General features: G+C 41.0%; 1 protein-coding gene across 1 annotated transcript in view; it reads left to right on the plus strand.

Moving 5' to 3' along the window:
* Positions 1-18,904, plus strand: part of KIAA0586 — a gene marked incomplete at its 5' end in the record, with an annotated part of 93,395 nt that overhangs the window by 58,764 nt on the left and 15,727 nt on the right. The window contains 2 exons of the mRNA XM_080912825.1: positions 12,322-12,524; positions 15,511-15,619. Of these exons, the coding sequence (XP_080768951.1) occupies positions 12,322-12,524; positions 15,511-15,619 (312 nt within the window). The remainder of the gene's footprint in view (positions 1-12,321; positions 12,525-15,510; positions 15,620-18,904) is intronic.

An 18,904-nucleotide genomic window follows, 5' to 3' on the forward strand; every position in this document is an offset into this window, starting at 1 on the left:
ATATCCGCAATAAATGTCTGATAAAATTCTGCATTGAACCCGTCTGGACCTGGGCTTTTTTTGGTTGGGAGGCTTTTGATGACTTCTTCTATTTCTTTAGGTGTTATAGGATTATTTAGATGGTTTACTTGGTCCTGGTTTAGCTTTAGGAACTTGTATCTGTCTAGGAATTTGTCCATTTCCTTCAGATTTTCCAATTTTGTGGAGTATAAGTTTTTGTAGTAGGATCTGATGATTTCTTGAATTTCCTCAGTTTCAGTTGTTATGTTTCTACTTTCCTTTCTGATTTTGTTAATTTGTATACTCTCTCTCTTTGCCCTCTAGTTAGTCTGGCTAGGGGTTTATCAATCTTGTTGATTTTCTCAAAGAACCAACTCTTGGTTTTGTTGATTTTTTTCAATGGTTCTTTTTGTTTCTATTTGGTCTATTTCAGCCCTAATTTTGATTATTTCTTGCCGTCTACTCTTCTTGGGTATATCTGCTTCCTTTTGTTCTAGGGCTTTTAGCTGTGCTGTCAGGTTGCTGATGTAAGCTCTCTCCAGTTTCTTTTTGGAAGCACTTAGGACTATGAGTTTTCCTCTCAGTACTGCTTTCATTGCGTCCCATAGGATTGGGTATGTTGTGTTTTCATTTTCGTTGAATTCTAGAAAATCCTTAATTTCTTTATTTCTTCTTTGACCCTGCTATCGTTTAACAGAGCGTTGTTTAGTTTCCATGTGTATGTGGGCTTTTTGTTGTCTTTGTTGTTGTTAAAGACCAGCTGTAGACCATGGTGATCTGAGAGGATGCATGGGAGTATTTCAATCTTCTTATATCAATTTAGGCTCGTTCTGTGTCCAATTATGTGGTCAATTTTCAAGAAGGTGCCGTAGGGTGGTGAGAAGAAGGTGTCTTCTTTTACTTTAGGATGATATGTTCTGTAGATATATATTAATTCCAGTTTGTTCAAAGTCTCTGCTAGTTTTACAGTGTCCTTGTTCAGTTTCTGTTTCCATGATCTGTCCATTGGAGAGAGTGGGGTATTAAAGTCTCCCACTATTATTGTGTGGGGTGAAATGTATTTTTTGAGCTTTAGTAGGGTTTCTTTTATGAATGTGGGTGCTTTTTTATTTGGAGCATATATGTTAAGGATTGAGAGTTCCTCCTGACAGATTTCCCCGGTAATGAGTAAAAAGTGTCCTTCTTTATCTTTTTTGATAACTTTTGGTTGGAAATTTACTTTATTCGATATTAAAATAGCCACTCTAGCTTGCTTCTTGGGGATGTTTGCTTGGAAGTTTTTTTCCCACCCTTTTACTTTGAGATAGTGTCTGTCTTTGTCTCTGAGATGAGTTTCCTGTATGCAGGAAAAGGCTGAATTTTGTTTATGTATCCAGTCTGATAGCCTATGTCTTTTTATTGGGGAGTTGAGTCCATTTATGTTAATAGATATCAAGGAATAGTTGTTTCTGTTTCCTGCTATTATTGCTTTTGTTGGTTGAGTTGTGTCTGTGTCTTTTTCTTCTTTTGGTTTTCTTGTTTAGTTTTCTTGTTTTCACTAGAGTGTATTTTTCTTCATTGTATTGGGTTTTCCACCTAAAATTCGTTGTAGTGCTGGGTTTGTGGTCAGATATTGTGTAAATTTTGATTTGTCTTGAAATATCTTCATCTCTCCATCTATGGTGATTGATAGTTTTGCTGGGTATAGCAGCTTGGGCTGGCACTTGTGCTCTCTTAGGGTGTGCGTGATGTCTGTCCAGGCTCTTCTAGCTTTCATAGTCTCTGTTGAGAAATCGGTGTGATTCTGATTGGTCTGCCTTTATATGTTACTTGACCTTTTTCCCTTACTGCTTTTAGTATTCTTTTTTGCTTTGGGCACTTGGTGTTTTGACTATTATGTGTCGGGAGGTATTTCTTTTCTGGTCCAATCTATTTGGAGTTCTGAAGGCTTCTTTTATGCTCGTGGTCATCTCATTCTTGAGGGTAGGGAAGTTTTCTTCTATGATTTTGTTGAAGATATTTACTGTGCCTCTTAGTTGATACTCTTCTCCCTCTTCTATTCCTATTATCCTTAGGTTTGGTCTTCTCATTGTGTCCTGGATTTCCTGGACATTTTGGGTTAGGAGCTTTTTGTTTTTTGCATCTTCTCTGGCTGTTTTGTCTATGTTTACAATGTTGTCTTCTGCCCCCAAGATTCTCTCCTCGATCTCTTGTAATCTGTTGGAAATGCTTGCTTCTGTGACTCCTGATTTCTTTTTTTGGTGTTCTGACTCTAGGGTTATCTCTTTTAGCGTTTTCTTTATTGTGTCAAGTTCTGTTTTAATTTCCCTCTTCCATTCCTTTATTTCTTTGGTTCTGTTTTTGTCTCGTTCTTTGAGTTCTTTGAGTGTTTTTCTTGTTTCTTCTTTAAAAGCTTCTGAATCTTTTTGCTTTTCCTCCCTTTCTTGTTTAAGTAACTCTATCAGTGTCTTGAGGCATGATTTCAGGTCTGTGTCTTCTTTTTCTGGAGTGTTTGGCATTCCGATGTTTGCTGTTATGGAAGAGCTGGGTTCTGGTGTTGCCAGGTTGTCTTTGTTTCCTTGGGATATACTCTTTCACTTTCCTCTTGCCATTTTGTTGTCACTGATATGTTCTTGCCTTTCCCTTGTATCTGGTCTGTGTCCCTGGATCTCCACTGGTCCAGATGGCAGATGGGCCGAGCCCTGTTCTGCGCCTCAGAGTCGCCAGGTGGGAACAGAAGTTCCAAAGTTGTGTTCCTGGTCCCTGGATCGGGCAGGGTGGGGGTGCGCTTTCTGTGCGCACTCCGCAGAGATCTCTCTGCTCCCTGGCTGCCTCGATCTCCTACTCACCAGTTTTTAAACCTTTAGTGCCTGCGGGACCGGGTGGCAGATGGGCCGGACTCTGTTCTGCACCCTGAAGTCCCAGTGTCTCTTGCCATGTGTAGAGGTCGCCAGTTGATTTGACTGTCTGTCTAGTAAGTCCTTAGGATCCACCTGCCCCTGTCTCCCCAGCCCTTGTCCTTTCTAAGAACTGTTTAGTCGGTTCATTACTCCATTATTGTTGTGATAATTAATTTTTAAAATAATTTATTTGTTCTTGTTTTATGTGCATTGGTGTTTTAACCCATATGTATATCTGTGATGGTGTCAGGTTGCCTGGAACTGTAGTTACAGACAACTGTTAGCTACCATATGGGAACTGAGAATTGAACTCAGGGCCTCTGGAAGAGCAGCAAGTGCTCTTAACTGCTGAGCCATCTCTTCAGCCCCAATTAGGTTTTAGGTTGTTTTGTTTTTAAGTGTATTTTTGTAGTTTTTATATTTTGGATATTAATCTCCTGTCTGACATGTATTTCACAAAGATACATATGTTTTCCCCTCCTGTAAGCTGCCTCCTTACTGTTGAAATTTCTCCATTGTGTAGAAACTGCTTGATTTCTTGTAATCTCATTTGCTTATTAATTTCCTGTGTTACCATAGGAGTTCTCTTCATAAAACCCATGCCTCTGACTATATCTTCAAGATTTGTTTTCCTCTAGCAGTTTGAGAGTTTTAGGCCTTACAGTAGGGTGTGTAATCCACTTGATTTTTTATGCAGGTAAGAACTATGGATAGTTTTATTCTTTTACATGTAGATACCCAGTTTTCCCAACACTATGTTAAAGAGGCTGTCCTTTTTCTAATGGTTGTGTTTTGTCAAAGATTAGGTAGGTGCAGTCGTGTGGATTTATTTCTGGGTCCTCTGTTTCTTCATTGTTCTGTGTCTTAGTTACTTGTTTTATTGCTGTGATAAATACTTTAGCAAAGCGACCTGGGGAGGGAAGGATTTCACTGCAGGGAAAGCATGGTGGGAGGGGCGGAGGCTGCTTTGATTGAATCCACAGCCAGCTGGATGAGAACGCTGAACTTGTTTTCTCTTTTAACCCAGCCTAGGACCCCTGCCCATGGAATGCTTCAGGTGGTCTCATGTCAGCTAAACGTAATCAAGATAATTCCTCCCAGGCATTGACAAGTTGTTGCTGGCCATCACAATTCTATACCTTTCTAATTTGACATCCAATTAATTTATTTAAGATTTATTTATTTTATATGAGTACACTGTAGCTGTCTTCAGACACACCAGAAGAGGGCATCGGGTCTCATTACAGATGGTTATGAGCCACCATGTAATTGCGGGATTTGAACTCAGGACCTCTGGAAAAATAGTCAGCACTCTTAACCAGTGAGCCATCCCTCCAACCCCATCTAATTACTTTTAAGCCATAACTTTCCACCCTTTGTCCCCATAGACTCATGACCATTTTATAATAATAAAAAAATTCATTTAATCCAAAATATCCCCATCATTTTTAGTCATTACAACATCATTTAAAAGTCCAAAAGGGGATACTTGGGACAATAAGAGGAACGATCAGAACAAAGCAAGACTAAAACAGCAGAGAAAGTATCAAGTCCTACAACTCCATATCCAGGTCTGGGACCTGTGATGGGATCTCTGGGCTCTACAGGATTTGGGTAGCCCCTTAACTCCCCCGTCTCTGTCACTCCGGCACACATCCTTATCTGGGTCAGCAGTCCCCCATGTCTGGAGTTGTCCTGGGCAGCTGTCCCTTGGTCCTGGTATTTCTAACATCCTGGGTTCTCCATTGTAAATTCGGTCTTCCTTTTGCAGTTCCATGCAGTGGCCTCTCAGGACCTCCAATCCTGCTTTCTATTCATGATTTGGCCTTTGTGCTTGCTAACATTGTAGTCAGCCCTCCATGATCCCCTTAGACTGTTTTTCATGCCTGCAAAGCCAGTAATGGTGATGACAAGTTTTGTTGCCAGCCTAAGATGGAGCCTGGCCCCTCAGACCACAGTTCCATCAGTTCAGTATGCTGACCTGGAGAAACACTTGCAGGCTTTCAGAGACTGTGGGAACGGCTTCTGTAGCAGGGTGTTTCAGGTCAGGTGTTCCCCTTTCAAATGAATTGGCATTTTTCAGGAAGTAGAGCCTTCAGTGGATGGCGCCTTGCCCTCAGGACACCTTTTCTGTTGTGTCAGAACAAAGCAGCAGCCTTCCTTGATGGTTCTAGTCACTGAGCAGTTGCAGCCTTCAAACCTGCCTTGTCCATACAGTTTATTCGCTACTACTTTCCTTAAAAAATACTCATTTAACATCTTTCTGCTCAGCTTCTTTCTTCCTCACATAGGCCTAGATTAAACAGTTGCTGCCCCACAGCTCATGTCTTGGAATTTCCTATGACAAACAAATTAGTCCTTTACATTTAAATTCAAACCTACTCAAGTTCTCAGAACATAGGTAAAGCCAAATTCTTTGCCAGAACATCACAGGAGTGCCATTAACCCAGTTTCCAACAGTTCCCGTTCCTTTTGGAAGCCTCATAAACCTCCACTGTTTGTGTTTCTCTTGTTAGCTTGTCTTCTGGGTTATTACTTAGAATGCCCCGTTAGCCTCTGCTTACAGTATTCTAGCCTTGATAGCCCACCACTGACAGCCTGTCACAGCCCTCCCATAAGTCATGGTCATGTTTATTATAGCAGCAGCCCACTTCTCAGTACCAGCTTCTGTTGTTATGTGACCTGTTGCTGTGACGGAAGCATTTATTTGGGGTTATAGTTCAAGGGCACAGACATTACAGGGGAGAGGAAACAGGAGAGAAGGGATTGTGTTTGCTCATAGATCCAGGCACAGAGAGCATAGGGAAGGCGTGGATGCTGAACTGAGCCACTGCTGGCACTGAGTCACAGTCAGGAAGCAGAGAGTGATGACTGACAATGCTCAGCTCGCTCTGCCCTTTGTACGCAGCCTGCAGTCCTTCACAAGGAGTGTTCCCTATGCAGTTAATATGACTTAGATTATCCCTCACAAGCATGCCCACATCATTGATTGTCTTCTAGGAGATTCTAGGTCCTATCCAGTTGATAGCATTAGTAGTGGTAGCAGTTTCACCAGGAAGGATAATGTAGGACTGTCTTCTGGTTTCCCAGCAGAAAGGTGATGGATCTTTCCTTCCAGCTTAGCAAGTTTATGTGCTGTGTGAGCTATGTGATAATCTAGTTCAGGGGCATTGCCAGCTTAGATTTGGCCTGAATGATTATGGACAGTCACTTGAACAGTGAAGCCAGCACCTCAATTGTGGGTCATTTTTGCTGTTGCCACAAGGAACATCTTGGACAGACATAGCCTTGACATTGATTCCTCCAGAGTCACCAGGAAGAACCTGAGGTACATTTCAGTAGACTTCTTACTTCAATTGTGATATTGACTAGAGCAAGGTTAACCGCCAAGCAGATTTGATAACACCAGTCTCCACTGGGCCCATGGCAACAGTACCAGTACCAACCTTTTATAGACATCTGGGAAGGTAGGTGCTTACATCGACTGGTCATTTGGTCAAGTTAATGGTAGGATACGTTCCAAAAACACCATCAGTATGGTTTGGGTTGATACTACTGTCTTTGTGACTGACTGCATTCTTGACCCAAGGTATGCTAGCCCTTGACACCAGCATGCTGCCAGAATCCTAAGGAGAAATCAACACAGATGCTACCATGCCAGGTTCATAATCAATTTTCCTTATAAACAGTTTTCTTTATTATATAATATGTGTGTGTATGTATGTATGTATGTATGTATGTATGTATGTATGTATGTGTGTGTATGTGTATGTATGTATGCATGTATGTATGTATGTATGTGTGTGTGTATGTATGTATGTATGTATGTATGTTTTGGCTACATGTACATCAGTGCACCACACATGTGCCTGTAGCACACAGAGGCCAGTAGAGGGCATCAGATTACCTGGAACTGGAGTTATGGATGGTTGTGAGCTGCCATGTAGGAGTTAGAAACTGAACCTGAATTCCCCACACAAGTGCTGCTGTAGAAGGAATAGTAAAGTCTAGCTAGTCTGTATCAAAGACACACAATCCAGGTATTTTATTTACTAGCTATAAGCCTAGATTGGGCAGGTTTGGACTATTCAAATTATATACCAACATTTAGCATTTGAATATATAACAGCACCAGACCAACCCCAACAGATAGTGCTCTTAACCACTGAGCTATCTCTCTAGTCGGCCATAGCCAAGCTTCCTAATGAATTTTCTTAATGTAAACACTTAATTTTTTCATATCTTTTCTGACTGGGGTTGTTCAATAGAATCCATTTTGTTTGTAGCAATAACCAACTGTTTTATTTCCAGTGTTTAAGCCAAAGGCATGGTTATGATTTTGCTAGTTTTTCAAATTCAGCAACATCCATAGAAATCATTTGACTAGCATGGGCAGCCTGGATATGTCCTTAAAGTCTCTGTCCTGCTGCACAGATATGACCCTTTCGGGTCCCGTGGACCCTGTGCTTAGCTTTCAGTTTATCAAGCCCAGGTCATCTCTGTCCCATGTCCGCACCCACCTTCTCCTGTGTTGTAGCGGTTCTCTCGTCACTTGTGCACATCAGATGGCTAGAGTGGTGGCCGTGTTCAATACATGTCCAGTAATAGTCTTGATCTCTTCCTTCCCTTCAAGTCACTGGTGGCTTTTATAACACCTGCGTTCTCATGACAAGCCATCGTGGAAAAGTGCGTGTTAGTTTTTGTTGCTAGTGTAAGACAGGGCAGAGATTAGTGAGTTAGAGTTTCAAAGAACAATACATAGAGTCAAACAAAGTTGTTTTTTTCTTTTCTTTTCCATTCTTTTCTTTTCTTTTCAGAAAAGAAGATTGGTAATGTTCTTGCCAAACTAACCAAAAGAGAGAGGGAGAAAAGGCAATTAATTAATAAATTAATTAATAAATATTAGAGGTGAAAAGAAAATGAACAACAAATTCTAGCCAAGTCCTGTGAGTCATTAGGGAATGACTTTAAAACATACCTCCACCCCCGCCGGGCTTGACAGTGCAGTTTTGATGTCAACATTTGGAGGCAGAGGCGGGTAGATCTTCATGATATTGAGTTCAGCCTGGTCTACATAGTGAGTTTTAGGACAACCAGAGCTACATAATTAGAATCTGTCTTGGAGAAACAAAACTTATCAAAATTAAAAGCACTGAAAGAAATTGAAGAACTTGTCGGTAACTATGACATCAAAATTAAATCAAGATATAAACAACTATTCGTCTCATAAGTGTTTTTTCCTGTGCTCTGTGATTGAGATAGTGGTCATTTCTGTGTATAGCATTCCTTTAAGAATCATGCAGTATTGGCTTGGTGGCCATGAACTGCCTTTGTCTGTGCTTGTCTTGAAATATTCTTCATTTTTCCACCTCATAAACTTTAAAAAAGAGACTTGCTAAATATAGGAATCATGGTTGGCAGTAAATTAGTGTCAGTGCTTAAAAGATACCAGATTAGGTTTGGTGAGAAGGCTTAGTAGGCAAAGGTGCTTAAGGCCAAACATGATGATCTGAGCTCAGTTCCTAAAACTCTTGTGGTGGAAGGAAAGAGCCAGTTCCTGAGGTTGTCCTCTAGCCTCCACACAGGTACTGTGACATGGATTCCCTCCGGCCTCATGCTAAATAAGTAAATAAATGTTTTTAAAACGAAGAAGAAATATAGTCCATGCTCTCCTGGCCTTAGGGTTGCTGGTGAAAGATCTGATATTCTTCTGATATTTCTGCTTTTGTAAGTGAGTTGCTCTTTTTCTCTTACAGATTTTAATACCTTTTATTCTCTGTGTTTCTGGCATTTTGAGTATAATACGTTGTTTTCTGGACATGTCTATTTAGGATTCAAGATGTTTCTTGTGTTTGGACTTACATTTCTTCAGATTTGGGGAATTTTCTGCTGTAAAGCATAGATTTTCTATGCTCTAGTGTTTAACCGTAGCTCTGTCTAGCCTCTGACTAGGTAGGTTTGGCCTCTTGTTGAGAATCCATACTTCTCTGATGCAGCGGTCCCGCCGAGTTTCTCTTCATTGATACTGACGCTGCCCTCCTTTCTGATCTTGTTTTCTTACGCGCAGTCGAGTCTGTCAGACAGGCTTTCTGCTGCGCTTTTGGTTAGATTGGCATTTTTCAGTTTCAAATTTCTTTTCTTTTCTTTTTTTTTTTTTTTTTTGGTGTTTTGTTTTTATTTCAATTTTCTTGCTTAAGTTTTATGTTGCCAATATTTTCATCTGATTTGCTGGCTTTCTGCCTGTGTAGCCAACTTCCTATTCTACGTGTTAGTTTGGATTTACCTGCTCGTTTATGTCTTTTTTCTAAGTAACATGAATTTACCATAAGTGGAAAATCTCACATCTGGGCTCATATAGGATTTCTGACCTTCAGTTGGATAATTGATCTCATATAGATTCTATGTCTACGAATTTTGCTGTTATTGTATAGTTTTGATCTTGTTAGTAAAGGGATTTTCACTGTTTTTGTTTGCCGTTATAATAAAGAGAAAAGGTAGGGGCCTCGCATATTTTTGTTAGTGTCCAGTCATGGCAGCAAAGACTTATTAACTCCCGCTGTTATTGTAGGGTCACCAACACTGTTCGTTCTGTTCGTCTAGTAGAGGCAGGATCCTACCGTATCATCAGCAAAGACATCTTCAGTATTTTCTCAACAACAGACATGCTGGTTCTCAGTTTCTTTGCTAGACAGTTGTAGAAAAACTGTTGGGGGAGTGACATAGGACTAGAGAAGGTAATGCTGGAATGAGAAAAAGCAAGTATGACACCAGGAGCATTAGTTACTCTGCATTCTGTATGTTATTGCCATTATTGTAATTAATCTTATGATGTACTGGAAAATTAGGGATGCAGTCATTTTGATAAATTGCTTTGTATATATTAACTACTATAGAGATAAAAATTAAATCTCAGTGGGTAAATTTTGCTTTATGCAAAGTCTGTTAAAAACTTGATTTAACATAAAAACTTGATTTAACATAAAATGTCCAGCAGAGAGTGGCTATTTGTTCTATCCAGGAAGTGGTCAGCTCTGCAATTCCATGATGAATTTGGAAGGAAATGTCTGTGGTGCCATTAAGATGTTTCATTTTCAACAAGTTAACTCTTATGTCGTTTGTTATCCATTAAATGAAAGTATGCTAGATTTAAAAGATAACCAATAAGAAGAAAAAATAAAGTTTTCTTAGAAATATTTGTGGAAGGGGCTGGTCAGTCAACAGAGCATTGCTGTACAACCCTGGGACTGAAGCCACATCAGATGGCAGACATGAGGCTGGAGAGATGGCTCAGAAGTCTAAACCATGGCTGCTCTTGCAGAGGACCTGGGTTTGGTTTCCAGCACCCACATGATGGCTCTCAAGCATCTGTAACTCCTGCTCAATAGGCTATAATACTGTCTTCTGGCCTCTGTGGGCACCAGATCAGCACATGAAGCACATGTATGTAGGCAGGCACCTGCACTTACGTAGAAAGTTAAAGAATAAGTCTTTTTTGGTATGCAGGGGAGAGGGAGAGAAATGCCGAGCACAATGGTGCACACTTCAAATCTCAGTGTTGGGGCAACAGAAGAATCCCTTTGCACTTGCTAGCCAGACAGAGTAGCATAATTCTTAAGTTTCAAGCCAAAGAGAATCTTAAAGATCGGCAGCATTCCTAAAGATGGAGACCTGAAGTGGTCCTCTGGCCTCTACAGTTGTCTTAGGTAGAGTTTTATTGCTGTAAAGTGTAGAGATAGTCTTTATGTACTGTGTGGAAGTATTGCCTGTCAATAAAAAACTAATGGCCAGTGAGCTGAGGCAGGATTAGAAGGTGAGACATCCAACAGAGAGAGGGGAGAGTCTGGGAAATTGTCAGGTGGGGGAGATTTGCCCAGACACTGATGGAGACAGATTCATGAACCTGAAGAAAGGTAACTAACCATGTGACATGACTTAGACTAGTTTAAACAGGATAACTGAGTTATGAGCCAGTGGAAACAAACCAGAGTTACTGGCCTAGGCATTTATTTTTATATAAAAGGTCTCAGAGTCATTATCCTGGGGAACAAAAAAGCTGGGTGGAAAAGCTGCAGTAATGGTGAAGAGACACCGTGGTCATGGCAACTCTTACAGAGGAAAACATTTAACTGGCTTACAGTTCAGAGATTCAGTTCGTTATTGTCACGGTGTAGGTAGCATGGTGGCATGCAGGCAGACGTGGTGCTAGAGAGAGCTGAGACTTCTACATCCTGATCCACAGACAGCAGACTATGCCACACTGGGTGGAGATTGAGCAATAAGACCTTAAAACCTGTCCACACAGGGGCACACTTTCTCCAACAAGGCCACGCCTCCTAATAGTACCGTAGCCTATGGGCTAAGCATTGGAATGCATGAGTCCATGGGGGCCATTCCCATTCTGACCACCACAGCAGTCAAGCACCCATGTGCATGTGCACTGTGTAAACATGGACATGTACACACAGATCCTTTTTAGGAAGAATGAAATATAAAGCCAGGAGGTAGAAGCTATCAATTTTAAGTCTTTGTCAATTAGCAGCATTCAGATAATTCACTGAGTTAATTGTTCTTTATGTTGGATTAGTTTTCCGTTGACATATATTCATTGTACATAATACTAGATTTCATAAGAACATTTTTATAGTACTATGTGATGTGCTTAGGTCATGTCCTCTCAAACCCTTTGTGGTAGTTTTGCCAATTTGACAGAATCTCAGTTATCTGAGGAGGAAATCTCAATGAGGGATTATCTATGTTCACTTGGCCTGTGGGTATGTCTGTGGAGAATATCTAGATTAGTGAGGAGGCCCACCCACCATGGGTGACACCAGTCTCTGGGTTGTGTAAGAGCGGAGAAAGCAAGCTGAGCAGTAGCTTCATGAGTTCCTCGATCATCTCTGCTCTTGAGTGTGTGTGTGATGGGCCTTCAAGTTCACCACAGTGGTTGACTGTAGCCTGGCACTGTGAGCCAAACAGACCTTTTCTCCTTAAGTTGCTTTTTCAGGGTATTTTTATCACAGCAACAGGAAATGAAAATTAGACACCCTCTGTCCTCCCCTTAGTCATCTTCTCCTCCTATTTGTCCCCAATCTGTAGCAAGGTTACATTTTAAATAGAAAGTATCATAGTGAATCTGACTTTTACTGATAGAAAAGGGAAACAGGAATTTTGGGAGTTGTGTGGGAAGGGAAGGGATGGACTTCATGGCTGATGTTGATTGGACATTACTTGGGATATCCCATGGATTTGTTTGAACATAGCTATTTTTGGCTTTGTCTATGAGATTTGGCTTGAGGATAGATACAAGCTTAATACCAGCTATTGTTGAGGATTGAAGTTGGGGTTATTGATGTTTAGGAATACTGGTAATTGTAGTCCCTTGCTTACTGTTTTACTAAGGTAACTCTGACAATTTAACTTTTTGTTTACCTGTTTGCTGTAGGTAATATTTGTGAAGATTTATATGCTAGTCATGGTCCAATGAGCTTAAGGGAACTGGAATTGCAACCTGATGCTAACATTATTCTTCCCATGACACAAAAAACAACAAAAGTCACTGGTGCTAACCTTATTCTTCCCATGACACAAAAAACTACAAAAGTCACTGATGCTAATTTACCAGAAGCGGCTGAAGATTTTTCTCAGGTACCAAAACAAGAACATTTATACTTTACTTAAAATAAGAATTGTAAACTCTATGAGTACAAGGGCAGCCAGGGCTACATAGGGAGACCATGTCTTAAAACAAAAACAAAACCAGACTTGATTTCAATCCCCAAAACATTTTAGGGGGCGGGAGAAGCAGAGACAGTCTTACTATGTAGTCTAGGTGCTCTCAAGGCCCCAGTGTAAACCAGCATGGCTGAAAACTCAGAGAATACTCCTGCCTCTGCCTGCTGTGAGTAAAAGATTATCACACACTCACTCAACACACTCACACATTGTCCAACATTCTTAAAGGAGGAAGAAGAGAGCCAACTCCACAAGTTGTCATTTGACCTAAACATGGGCACTTGTTAGCACAGTTCCCATCCATACAAGATAAACGAAATTTTTAAAAATAAAAATTATATATAAAATTATCATTTATAACACTGCTATATAAAAGCCAGCTCAGTGATTTGTGCCTCTTAAGTATTTCCTGTTTATAGCTTTAAAATATATATAGTTTGTTCCACAGAAACATAACAATTTTATGATCAACAAAACCATGAAACCTTTTATATTAAAACATTATTAGGATGCTTGTTCTCAAAGATTTTAATCTATATAAATGCTCATGGTAATAAATACAGTTTTGTATTCATGGTTAGCAATTTATTCCTCATGGTGAATTAATTTATTCAATCAGTATTCATTGCATGGTAATTTACAACATTCCATGATATCAAGGAAGAACATTAAAAATATATAATAAAGATTGCTTATGGAATGCAATATTATGTAGGGTTTGTTACTACTAATCTGTGTTCAAACAAAGATCAGGAAAAACTAATAAATATGCTAATAGTGTCTGCATTAAAGAAAAGACTTTGTGACTAAAAGACTAGAACTTCCTGGATGCAATAGCAAAAGCCCTGCTGATGACAATGAGAATTAAATAATTAGTTTTATCAAAACTAAGAACTTCTACTCCCAAACACGATGCTGAGAGAAAGAAAAGTAGCAGAGTGGGAGAAAGTTAGCTCAGAGCACAGAGAGGACCGGAGTTCAGTGTGGGTACAGCACCAGCAGGTCTGCACACACTCCTCCAGAAGAACCGTGAGGTCAGTGAGCATGAAGTGGATGCAGAGCAAAGCACAGCAAGGCGTCTGCACTCTCCGGAGAAAGCAAAGGCTCAGAGGCTGTTGTGCATCTTCTGGCAAGGATGTGGAGCAAGCGAGCTCTAGTACATTGCTGGCTGGGAGCACTGAGTGGTAGAGACATGTAGATGGTACATGACATATACACTTTACCTCCTAAGAAAGTATAGAACAGATGCGTGCTCATAGGAACTTCATATCTGTATTCGCCCCAACTTGCAAACAACACAATGTTAAGCAGATTGTGACTGGACAAAGTATATTTTGTTATATACTCTAGAATACCACTATTCCCAGGGCACCATGAGTGTAGGAATTCTTGAGATATATAATAATTTTATTTATTTATCTATTTACTTATTTTAATTGATTCTTTGTGAGTTTCACATCGTGAACCCCAGTCCTGCTTATCTCCCCATCCCCCACTGCCCTTGGCTCTTGCAACCCCCACTCCCACCCCAAAAATGCACACACACAATCAAAACCAAAGCATAGAAAACGTTTTATCATACAAGCTGTAGTGTGTCACAGCACATCCCCACAGAATATCCCTCTGTCACACATCTTCACTTGTAAATCTTCATTACAGTAAGTCATTGGTCTGGCTCAAGATCTCTAGCTTCTGTGACACCATCAGTATTGGATCCCCATCAGTCTCCTCATGGTTATCCTGTTGTTGCCCTATGTTGCTCTGAAAGGCCTTGCAGCTTTGGGTCCTTTCACGTCTCTAGCGTTCGCAGGTGATATAGATTTTGGAGTGGGCCAGCTCAGCCCTGACCTGGGCTGTGTGGTAACTGAGCTTGGTCAGCCTGCTGGCTTTTCCTCATCTACATCACCAGGGCAGGCAAGCTCGCCAACACTGCTCCAGCTAGGCCACCCAGTGCTGCCATAATCAGGAGGCAGGGTCATCTCTCCAGCTCTCATCCCTGGGGCCAGCTCAGCCCCGCCCATGCTTCCAGAGCCAGCTCCCCTGTGCTGAGTCAAGGCTCAGGCCCACTCTCCCAGGTGCAGCCTACGAGGGGCTGGGCCAGCTCTCCTGACTGCTGCAGGCCGAGGTGGTGGGAGGACAAGAGGGCATCACCCTGTACCTTTGCCACCTCATGGCAAATGAGTAGCCGGCCAGCCCTCCCATGCCTTTGTAGGCTCACCTGTGTCCCTTCCACCAGGGACAGCTCTACTGTGCTGCCCAGGTGAGGTGCAGGGCCTGCTTTTCCAAGTGCTGCAGCAGGAAGGAACAAGGGCCAACTCACTGCCTCTCATGACCCCAGGGCCAGTTTTCCCAACTGCCACAAGGAGGGGGTAAGGGGTTCCCCCAAAATTATGTTGAGTAAAAGCTAGAGCCTTCTATGCAAAAATATACAATGATCCCATTGAGTAAAATTCTAGCCAAATTCAGTGCTCATGAGACTGAGTTAAAGGATCACATGTTTGAGATCTATTTTTAAAAAAAAGAAAGAAAGAAAGAAAAGAAAAGAAAGCTAGAAAATGCAATCTAGTCTGTAGCAAAAAGCATTTCAGCTGTTGGCTTTGAACAGAGGGAAAGTTGGTGTAGATGCCTTGGTTGGCCCAACTGTCACCTGCATCTGTCACTCTGGAATCAGAAGTGTCATAAATCCCAGCATCTCTGCATTAACTAGGAGGTGTGATGCTCACCGGGGAGGTGGACTTCTTAACACTCTCACACCATGAACTGTGCCTTAAGTCCAGTCACAGAATAGCTATTTGAAAGCAAATCAAATTCTCCAATGTTTATGTAATAGAACCAGTTTAACTCAACAAATTTTAAACTAAAAAAATAATAACTTGGCTTCATTTCTTAAATTCTTTAGTACCAACAAAAGCAAGATACAGACATTAAACAAGTTGAACACAAGCCCATACAAAGACATCTAACCTGTGTGAGAAATAAATCTGACAGTTCACTTTCACAACATCAAGGTAAGCTATTTTTTATCAGATAGTGAGATTTTATTTAAATAAGCATGTTTATTATTAAATATTGACTATATATGTTAGATCAAACTTGATGTTCTGATAATGAACACATATATAATGAAGAGAGTTTTATATGAATCTCATTCTTGTATCCAGGAGTTGTTTGCTTTTTCTCATGTAGTATACTTAGATGAAGAATTGTGTATTTGACTATAAGATTTGTCCACTCTTTTATCTAATTAATAAATATTATATCTAATGGGTCTTAAAACCCTTAGCCACTGTTTTTTCCCTTTAAGGTTACTTCCATTAATATACTGTGTTAAGATCATTAGTGTTATAAGCTGCCAGGAATATGGAAATTAAAACTACTTTACTTCAGTCAGAATAGTCATCAAGATGAGTGAGCAACTGACAAACTCTGGCAAAGATGTGAGGAAAGAGCAGCCCTTGTCTACTGCTGAGAGTATAGGCTGGTGTAGCTACTGTGGAAATCAGTATGGAGGTTTCTCACAAACGGAGACAGAGACTCCTGTATGCCTGAGTCTTGGCCTTATACTCAGAGGACTCTTAAGTCAGCACATCATGGAGATTATTAAGCAAGTTATCCAAGTTAACTGCTCAGTGTTCACTATGGCTGGGAAGTGGAGTCAGCCTATATGCCCATTAACAGATGAATGATTTGAAAGATGGTACTTACACACTATGGAGCCATATCCGGCTGTAAGGAAAACCATAAAGGCTGGGGAAGGTGGTCCAGTGGGTGGCGTGCTCGCTGCATGAGTGAGGCTTGAGTTTTGATAACTCTAAATTACAGCAGATGGGTCAGTGAGCACTGGTAACTCCAGCTCTGAGTGGAGAGACGGGGATATCCCGGGAACTCATTAGTGTGTCAGCCTAACAGACCAGCCTCGGAACATAAGGTGGAGGAGGGGTCAAGGAAGATGCTCTGGCCTTCTGCACAAGCACACACCAGCATACTTACTCCACACCCCACACACGGAAGAGAAACATGAGATCAGCACATTTGCAGGAACGTGGGCAGAACTAGAACTTTGTGTTGAGTGAAGTAACCCAGACTCAGACATATAATTTATATTTTCTCCCTTATGCAGGTCCTAGTTTATGACTTTTTATAAATGTATTAGTCTCAATAACTTCTGTTGCTGTGAAGAGACACCACAACCAAGAGAAAGCATTTTATTGAAGGTTTGCTTATAGTTTCAGAGACTTAGTCCATTATCCTCATGGCAGGGAGCATGGCAGCGGGAAGGCAGGCGTGGTCCTGGGGAAGTGACTGAGAGCTCCTCCTGACCCACAGACAGAGTACGACACTGAGGGGCTTTAGAAACCTCCAAGCGCATCCCGGTGACATACCTCCTCCAACATCTGCTTTACAGCTAATCAGAAAATAGAACTTGGTGTAGTTATATTTTAATCACAGAACTTGGGGGGCAGAGGCAGGCAGATCTCCGTGAGGATAGGCAAGGACATTCAGAGCTGCTGTAGTAATACCCAGACTTGGAGGAGGAAAAAAACATTAGGCAGGTAGGCCTATTTTAGCTTTGACTATAAATGAGGAATTGCATATATACAGAGTTTCACTCACTCCACAATTGATATATATATATAAAATATCTGTACAGAGTACTCTTGAAAGTCATTGCCTTGGTACACAGTCAGGACCTTTTCCCATAAAATGTGTGCACTTGGTTTATTTCCCTCCTCTTCTGAAATTCTGGAACATGACAGAATAGGAGTCAGAGTGCCAGAATAATCTGTGACCTTGGGTGACTGTGAAGGAATTCAGTCCTCTTTCTTGTACACAGAAATCTTAAAGCCTCATCTTTTCTGCCAAGTAAATGGTTGTAAGATTACTCGTATCCTAATAATGGCTATTATACAGTGGATTCCTTATGTATTTCACTCTGAAATGCATAGTAGCTTATTGTGTGTATGTAAGGAAGTGGAGCTAATTCAGTGAGCAGCTCTCAGTGAAAGTTGATGCAAGACAGGGTGGGGCACAGGCTCTAACACTGTGTGGCTGAAGAACTGCCAAGATCTTGTTTTATTTCCAGATTTTACCATAAGAGGTAAATTCATTACTGTTACAGGTGATATCTTTGGAGTATAATAAGAATAGGAACTTCTCAAACCAGGTGTTGTGGCAAATGCCTACAGCCCCAGCAAGTAATAGATGAGACAGTGTCACGAATCACAGGGATAAGCAAGCCAGAAATAACAATGATGATGCCATCCCTTCATCTGCGACTAAATATGCTGGGTATGTTCTTTGGACAGAGGCTACCACTTGTGAGTCAGTGCATTAGTCACATGACCAGCATGTTTACATGAAAGCCACTTCTTCAAAAAATGACTTTAATTTTATCTTTTCCCTGTTTTATTGCTGTTTATTTCCTGGCCACTTTACACTGTTCTATCACAGATTGTGATTCTAACTCAGTGTAGGAGAATTAGCAAATACAAAAGTTTCTGTCTATTTTAAAGATGTTTCTGCGCAAGCAAAATAATTTTGTCATTTTAATTGAAATACAGATAAAATACAATTCCTACCAGACTTATCATTATTTTAGTAACTTCAAAATGATATCTGAACTTTTTTTCTAATCTTAAGGTATGGTGGCCATTTCAAACCACATGTGTAGTGGGAAGTATAGCTCAGCATTAGGCCAACAGCCTGGTGCACAGGCCCTAGATTCCATTCCCAGTACCACAAGCAAAGCACAGAACAGACATGTAGGTCTCAGAGAGGGAGATGAGAGGGCACAGACTTAAAAGCACCTGGAAACTATATATCCAAACTGGTAACAAGCAATGTCTGAGTGTCATGTGTCTTCTACAGATTTGTGCTTTCCTAATCCAAATTCTCAAAGTTCACATTTCCCAAGCAGAAATATGATCAGACATATCACAGCAATCTTCCACTCCTAGTACTAACTGCAGTCTTACTTGGTGTTTATTACTGTGGAGAGACACCATGACCATGACAGCTCTTAGAAAGGACAGCATTTAATCAGGGCTGGCTCACAGGCTCAGAGGTTCAGTCCATTATCATCATGGCAGGAAGCATGGCGGCATCCAGGCAGACGTGGTGCTGGAGGAGCTGAGAGTTCTACATCTGGGCAGTCATGTTGCATTCAATATTAAAGTGGATGGCTTAACCTTTTATCGGCCCCCAAGGTCTCACTCCATGGACACCGCTTTAGTGCTGATGTGGAGCTGAGCACACATTCTGTCCCCACACCACTTGGAGCTCCAGGCTGCCTC

Source organism: Micromys minutus (assembly GCF_963924665.1).
Source record: "Micromys minutus genome assembly, chromosome: 1".
Taxonomy (NCBI): Eukaryota; Metazoa; Chordata; class Mammalia; order Rodentia; family Muridae; genus Micromys; species Micromys minutus.